The sequence below is a fragment of the Ascaphus truei genome, chromosome 3 (genome assembly GCF_040206685.1).
Source record: "Ascaphus truei isolate aAscTru1 chromosome 3, aAscTru1.hap1, whole genome shotgun sequence".
Taxonomy (NCBI): Eukaryota; Metazoa; Chordata; class Amphibia; order Anura; family Ascaphidae; genus Ascaphus; species Ascaphus truei.
This window is the reverse complement of record NC_134485.1, coordinates 349,507,270-349,515,546: the sequence shown is the minus strand read 5'-3', so window position 1 is coordinate 349,515,546 and position 8,277 is coordinate 349,507,270. Positions and strand designations below refer to the sequence as shown.

Here is an 8,277-nt window from a genome sequence, read left to right as displayed (position 1 = left end):
CGGACTAGGCAGGCACTGGCAGAGCCCAAAACACTGAAAGTACTGTAAATCACAAAAGTTTAAATACCTGGTTGGTTTGAATGATTCAGCAACTTTTCTTAAGTAAATAATGTATACTTTTTGATAGTAGTGTTTTTTTATTAGTGTCACTAAGCATTTAAACCGAGCCCTTCACCGCCAAAAGTGTACAGGTAGATAGTGATAAAAAAATCAATCTGGAGTACAACATTGTATATATGTATTATCCCTGTCTATCCTTTCCAAAAATAGTCAGTTACAATTAATAAACTGTTCTGAAACTTTATTCTTAATAATTATTCTTGGGATTATTCTTCACATTAATATCAATAATAATACAACTGCTGCTACATAAATCAAGATACTGTAGCAATCACATAAATGTGCAGCATGAGGGCCAGAGAGTCCACGTCACTGAAAGTCCATTCAATCACAGCAAGTTAATGCAAAAACTCTTATTAAGTAAATCACTTTTTAATTTTTAAACTTAATAGTAAATCAACCCACAGCTAAACCCTGCAACAAATGGCTTCATCTTACGGCTGCACTTCTACGTATACTTCTCCTCGGCTCCTCCTTCTCATTCATGGATGTGGATTACAGTTTTTGGTTTGAATTATTAATCCAACGTGCGGATTGCCAGTGATTCAAATGTTGTTTTTTTTTTTGGAAAGTGCAGATTGAGGCCTTTTTGAGAGAGATCCGCCGAAATCTCCTGGTCAAAGGAAACGGCGGATCTTAATTCATTAAAAAAATGTTGCCCATCTAGTCTGAAGTTCCATCTGCTAATAAATAAATGCAGCATTCAATGAAATATGTGTACTAAATATAATGGTAGTGCTAGCAATATTTATTGAGAAATTACTTGCATATCTGAACCATATTGCCAGAAGTACATAAATATTGTATGCTACATCTTGTGCAAGGAAGGGTTACAAAAATGGTGCATGGTTTTACATCAGAAAGCTTATCAGGAAAAACTAAACGGACTCAGTAATTGCAGCTTGGAGGACCAAGGGCAGAGGGGGGATGTGATTGAAAGTGTAACATTCACTACATGTATAGAAACAAAGAATTCAATGACAGAAAATAACCAATTGACACACTTAGGGGCCTATTTAGGGAGCTTCGATAAGATCACTGCTATATCGAACAGGTTGGCATGTTCCTACCAATTGGTATGACATTTGTGTTAAAACGGCGTTCAGAAAGATTTATCGCAAGCCAGATACCGTTTGGTACCAAAAATACCATACTGATCGACTTGACAGTGTCTTTATCTAAGATCTGCAGATGCAATATCCCTCCATTCTGTGAGAGCTGCGCAGACAGAACTGCATCTCCCTGCACAGCTATTACAGGCGATCATCCTGTTTTTATTTAAATTGTAATAACATATTATTGAAGCAGGGGGTCTCTGAACCTGAGCCCCATTAGTTTTAGGTCTGGAGACCACCTGCTTCCCAAGTTACAGGTCTCCGTATGTAGTGCCGTTATCTCATGCAAGTTTTATTCACCCGCATCACGTGATGCAGAAGAATTAAACTTGCAGGAGATACAGGATCCCCATAATGGGGCTGTACCTTGGGAAGCAGGGGTCCCCAGACCTGAAATGTATGGGGTTCTTGTCCAGATACCCCTGCTTCAATAATATGTAAGGTGATGAAGGGGTTAACCACGATCATAAAAACGAACTACTCTCCTCGGGGAAACTACCCCCTTTACCCACCCCCTCTACCACCAACGCCACATAGGAATGTGCAAATTTGCTATTCAAATAATCAATACAGTGCAATAAAATAAAATACATTACTATAAAAAAAGACATTACTATAAACAAAGTACTCTAGACATTTAAGCTATTGATTGTCACTTTAGTTATCTATGCCATCAATGGGTCACAGACAGCCACATTGGAAAGCAATGGCCACCCAAAAGCACTTGCCCCTGCCCCCACCCCTCACTGCTCTCTCTATCCCAACCCCCCTCCCCCAACACAGAATGTAATTGGCAAAAGTACTTTTATCACTAAAGGTATCTACTTTTTTCTGTTAGCAAAACAATATATGATTTCATTACAGGCTATGATAGAATAAGAGATCAAATTTGAGAACTTTTTTGATCCACATGTATAAGATTCTAATTAGATATTTACTCAAATGTGAGTACATTTTTAAGTGGAAACGTGTAAAAGGCACTTTTCTACAGATGGGATCAGCAGTTTCACTGTAGAATGAAAACACTATAGTTACTAATGCTGAACAATTATTTCCTTTGTGAACATGTTAAACATTTGGCATATGTCATACAAAAAGACAACAAATACAGTACTGTTTTTAGAATGATTGCAGTTTATTGAAGAATAATAAAAAAAGTCAATAGATTTTTTGATAGAAACAACAAACAAAGTTAAGCGACAGCTAAATTGCATGATCTGCTTTATAGAAGCAGTGAACATTTCAGCCCACTTGACAAACACATAAGAAATGAATGTATTCTCCTGCAAACATTTTATACATTATATGCAGAAATGTGCTCTTTAGTTGAACAATATCTAGATTTCTTTAGCATATTTCTAGATGGATGGAATTGGTTGTATTGGTGACAGTTATGAATTTGTACCATCTAAAAGTGATATCTGCCATGTTGTAGCCAAGCAAAAGAAATCCAGAAAGATTGCAGTAAAATACAAAGATAAGAAGCCTGCTTGTTAACCCAACATTTTAACTGCTAATAACAGAGCACATGTTTTATTTTTATGACCACAGGGATAAATCCTTATGGTTTCATGGGTTTTAATGCTGCTGTCATGTATGTGATGGGTTTGAAAATTTAATATCTCCTGGAGCTTTGTGAGGTTTTTGAGGTTTGTGATACAATTTTTACACTTGAGCTGCTGGCACCTCCGGAGCTGGAATTTCCTCCTCCCATACTGTATCCTCCGCCAATAGCTTGTCCAGCACCATACAAAGAACCACTTCCATATCCAGAGCCATGACAAGCACCACTGCTGCCTCCATAGGTGGAGCTCACAACAGCTGTTAAAAAACATCAAATGATTAGATTTAATTGAAAGTGAACCAGCTGTACAAAAAAGCAGAGGTGACTGCTAACAAAATCATACTTACAGATATTTACAGCTCCCACACCATCGCCTGCCAACCTGCAGCAAAGAAACAACAATTGTTGAAGGTGGCACAACCTTCTTTTAATAAAGTAAATCTTTAGAAAATTTATAGGTTAATGGCATATCTTAGGTTACATTGATACACATATTTTTCTTGTTATTTATGTGGTTTAGATAGGAGGTGGCCCACCTGCACTCCTCTCCCTCCAGCAATTTCCTGTATGTGGCAATCTCAATATCCAGAGCCAGCTTCACATTCATGAGCTCCTGGTATTCACGGAGCTGGCGAGCCATGTCCTGCTTGGCCTTGTGAAGAGCATCCTCCAGCTCAGTCAACTTTTGCTTGGCATCCTTTAGTGCCAGCTCTCCACGTTCCTCAGCCTCAGCGATAGCAGCCTGCAGTTTGGCAATCTGCATGTAAGAAAGAAGGAGTTAGCCTTTGTAAATGTGTGGGGGCTTTGTTTTTTTATAGTACTGTACCTCAACTAACATATTATACACATAATTGTAATAGACTTAATATAAAGAAGCAACACAAAAAGATGCCTCAATCCTTTTATGGTCTTCAAATTTTGTTTTAAATATGTGTTTTTTGAACATAACGTGTCAATACAACTTTACAAGCAATTTGCTTAATATTTCTTTCCTGGAAGTTAGTCTTTACAGTATGAAATGGTTCTCAGACCATGTGACAGTGTACTAAGCTCTTTGCTTCAAGCAAGAATATTAACAATATGTCTGTCACTTTATTTCTTTTTCAAATCCTTTGAGCCACACTAATAAACCTACTTGTTTTTTCACATTGTCGATTTCAGAGCGCAGTCTGTTAATCATACGATTAAGCTCAGAGATCTCGGTCTTTGTATTCCTCAGATCATCACCGTGTCTCCCAGCACAACTCTCCAGCTCTTCATACTGCAGAGAAACACAACAAAGAGCATTTACACTTCATAATATGAAAAGGCTAAAGATTGAACATTCTCATTACTCCCTACAGTACGCAAGAGGGTAGAAAATGAAGATACACAAAAAAAAAAGACTGAGCTCATTCATACACATGTTTTATCTTCTTAGTAGACTGCAATATTATTGAGTTACTGAAATTCCCTAAATATTGATACAGTAGTTTAATGGTAAATTCAAAATATTATTGGCACACATAATGTGTGTAGAGTATGTTTTATAAATAAACCATGGAGTTATTTCAAGGGTTCCAGCCAGGCTGAAGACAAAGTTAACTCATAGACAGAAAATGCTGACAAAAGAGTCTGTTGTCCCGTTTCTGTAACATTACGTATTAAGTAATGAAATAATCAACCCCACTAACTGTAAATAAGGAAAATATATAACTTACTCCACCCCGAGACTTTAAATCATAGAATGTAAGGATAACAGAGTTACTTTAATTAAAGTATCTTCTTGAGAGTTCTATTTTGCTTAAATTTACCTAATGGGTTTTACTTATTTTACAAGTGTTAAAAGCATCAGATGTTTAAAGTAATTCCTCTGTTTAGTTTGTGGTCTATATACAATAGTCCTCCTTACTGCATGCATTGTATTAACTGAATACTCACTTTAGATTGATACCAGGACTCAGCTTCTGCCCGGCTTTTGTTGGCGATATCCTCATACTGAGCCTTCACCGCAGCGATGATACCATCCAAGTCCAGATCTCTGTTGTTGTCCATGGATAGTACGACTGAAGTGTCTGAGATCTGTGCCTGCAACTGGGCCAGTTCCTAAAAAATATAAAAACTCTCAGTCATCCCAAATACACCAGAGGTCCTCTTTCTAAATCTCCTTTTAATTCATTGACTAAGATGGTGACTTAATAGTCAAGCCTCAACCAGGATTATGGGATCTAAATTCAATCATTTGACCATAGCAAGCAGTCAGACTAGCCTCTGGCTTTATACAAAATTAGTATTTAAGTTATTTAAAGCTGGTTATCACTGAGTTTGTATTGTTCTACCTGGTACAGAAGTGTGTGCACAAGTGGTAATATACATAACAAAAATAACTGATGCAACTACCCCTCTCGCTCTTGATTTAAACATTGAACTTTGCTTGTTTTAGAATGTTATAAAGTATATTATGTACAACTTTACTTAGAAGCATGGATTGCATATATTAGTATAATTACCGCTTCATAGAGAGCTCTTAAGAAATTGATCTCATCAGTGAGAGAATCCACCTTGGCCTCGAGCTCCACCTTGTTCATGTATGTAGCATCCACATCCTAAAGTAAAATAGCATGATACATATATACATATATACAACATTAGATGTACAACTGCAAAATTTAGAAACATCACAACATTGGGAAGATGTTAAAACAGAAGAGATTGATACAATGTGTTTCTTGCTGATGTGATTGATTACTCACCTTTTTGAGCACCACAAATTCATTCTCTGCAGCTGTACGCTTGTTAATTTCATCTTCATACCTGTTGGGAAAAAGGTTGCATTGGTTGTGAATTCATAACATTATAAATACAAGTAGTTATTTGTTGTCAGCAGCAAGTCAAAAGTCCACCTAGCAGAGATGTAGGCCATACAAATGTAAAATAGTTAACTAATATTTTCACTCTAGATTTTAATTCACCCCGTTAGAATATGAAATATATGTTGGGGGTGAGGCTAAAGGTTTTATATGGACAAACAAACCATTATAATACCATTAAAAAAAAAACATAATTTCATGTACCGGTACAAAGAAGGTCCTTTTTAATTACCAAGAACATAAAAAAATATTTATTTGAAAGTCATTAATGTCCGCAGGGAACCTGTTTCCTTAACTAACTCAAGTTATATACGTATGGAAAGAGTGACAGTGGAGCAAGAATATTGAATTTTGAGCAAGATTATTTGAACAAACATTCTCTTAGCACTGTTTGCTAAGAACATATAAAGTGCAAGTATGTCACATTGCTTTGCCTTCGGTGCAGTTTTTGAAGGGAAGTTAAATATACTGTAAAAACTATTTTTTAAATTGTGTACATGATAAGTGTAAAATAAACTTTTCTCACTTACTTGTGCTTGAAATCTTCTACAGCATCCTGCATTTGTCTTAGTTCTGAATCCAAACGAGACTTATCACTTCCTAGGCAGTCTAGCTGTCTGCGCAGTGAATTAATGTAGGCTTCAAAGAGGGGTTCAATGTTATTTTTAACAGTTTTTAACCCCTGCTCTTGCAAAAGGCTCCATTTAGTCTCCAGCACTTTGTTCTGTTGCTCTAGGAATCGTACCTGTAAGGCAACAGACATTAAACTATGAAAATATTCATGTCTTCAGTTAATGCTGTGAAGAGGAAATATGAGGTATAGTGAAACCAGACATTAAACTATGAAAATATTCATAATGTCCACAAAGTTATAGTGAAATGAGGTGTACTACTGCAAAACAACACACACACACACACACACACACACACATATATATATATATATCTTGAGAAAGGACCGGGAGGACCGAAACGTTGCTCCATTTTTCTTGTGTTTACCCCCTGATGCTTGCAGATGAATTAAACCTGATATAATATTGATCAAATCTTGTGAGTGCTTCGGATTTTTCTTTTTTTTGTGTGTGTGTGTATATATATATAAATATATAAATATATATATATATATATATATATATATATATATATATATATATATATATATATATATAAATATATATATATATATGTGTGTGTGTGTGTGTGTGTGTGTCTTTAGATGTATATTTGTATGCAGTCAACTAAAGAAGGGCATTTACGTACCTTGTCAATGAAGGAGGCAAATTTGTTGTTGAGGGTCTTAATTTGTTCTCTTTCTTCTTTACGTACTCTCTGAATTGATGGGTCAAATTCCAGGTTAAGAGGAGCTAAAAGGCTCTGATTAATAGTAACTGCCTGGATGCCACCAGGTGGGCACACTGGAAACCCAGCACCACCAGCATATCCAGAACTTACTCCTCCGCCAAATCCATACCCAGCACTAGATCCATACCGGGACTGGGAACCTCCACCAATGGAAATTCTTTTATTTCCTCCTAAATTGTGAAGACTTCTGCTTCCAAAGCCAGCTTGGCTAACACGTCCACCACCTCCGCTGCCAGAGCGAGTTACAGAGGACGAGCTGAAGCTGCATTGGTTTGCTCCTTGTGTGACAGCAGAAGCAGCACTGAAGCCTTTCTTGCTTCCTCCAACGGAGTATGTTGATTGACGAGAAATAGACATGGTCCTTCTGGAGCTGCAACAAATGTGATGCTGATGCTGAGCACAGAACAAAGGCAGAATGAATCTCTCAGAGATGAAATTCCCCCTTTTATCTGTCTCTGTATGTGGGTTTGGTCGCAGGGAAGTGTATGCATCATCTTACCTCAACAATGGGCTTGGCATGCCTTCCAGCAATCTTAACATTGAACTCATCTGATTAAACACACCTCTAAATGTCTGAGGTGCAAAAAATTGAAATCTGAGGCATTGTAGCAGAAACCTCTGGCCCTTTCTAGCCTTGGTGTAAATGCTGACAGATCACTTATGTTTTTAAGTTTGTCAGTTTTGATTCTGTGAAAGTGACACAATTTGTTGGCGTATTATAATTAAGAGGGGCTTATTCAACATGAATAGAAATGCATTCACTTTATAAAATCTGATGTGATATATATGTACATGAGAGAGTCAGAAAGAACAAATTCAATTTACTTTTAAAGCTATTAGTTTTCTGAATTATTTAACAGAGAATAGTTTCACATAAAGTTAGGAATTGTATGACATTGGAAATAACACAAACATATTTAGATTTGTAGATACTATGGATGGATAGACAGACAGATAGACAGACAGACAGACAGACAGACAGACAGACAGATAGATAGATAGATAGATAGATAGATAGATAGATGATAGATAGATACTGTAGATAGATACTGTAGATAGATAGATAGATATTCTAGATCAGGGGGGCGCAAACTTTTTTCCCTGCGCCCCCCTGACAGCTGTCCCCTTGCTCCCGCGCCCCCCCCCAACCCCAACTTACCCACGCTCCGGCGTAATGACATCACGTTGCCATAGCAACGTGACGTCACATGACCTCGCAGCGTCATTTTGACGCCGCGTTGCCATGGCGCCGCAGGGAGGAAGCCGC

General features: G+C 37.2%; 1 protein-coding gene across 1 annotated transcript; it reads right to left on the bottom strand.

Annotated features, from left to right (window-relative positions):
- Positions 1-2,349: 2,349 nt before the first annotated feature.
- On the bottom strand, positions 2,350-7,436 carry LOC142490068 (keratin, type II cytoskeletal 6A-like). The gene is made up of 9 exons (XM_075591859.1): positions 6,909-7,436; positions 6,179-6,393; positions 5,532-5,592; positions 5,289-5,384; positions 4,720-4,884; positions 3,935-4,060; positions 3,336-3,556; positions 3,147-3,181; positions 2,350-3,056 (listed from the first exon to the last, which is right to left on the bottom strand). The coding sequence occupies exons 1-9, from the start codon at positions 7,365-7,367 to the stop codon at positions 2,851-2,853; spliced, it is 1,584 nt and encodes a 527-aa protein (XP_075447974.1). The 5' UTR covers positions 7,368-7,436; the 3' UTR covers positions 2,350-2,850.
- Positions 7,437-8,277: the final 841 nt, after the last annotated feature.

Bases quoted from the DNA above. Each gene is read 5' to 3' on its own strand.
- LOC142490068 (XM_075591859.1), bottom strand. From the start codon at position 7,367: ATGTCTATTTCTCGTCAATCAACATACTCCGTTGGAGGAAGCAAGAAA. The intron at 5,593-6,178 runs GTAAGTGAGAAA...TTTTCCCAACAG, and splicing joins GTAGAAGATTTCAAGCACAA to GTATGAAGATGAAATTAACA. The intron at 3,557-3,934 runs GTAGGTTTATTA...TCTTACATGCAG, and splicing joins TCGACAATGTGAAAAAACAA to ATTGCCAAACTGCAGGCTGC.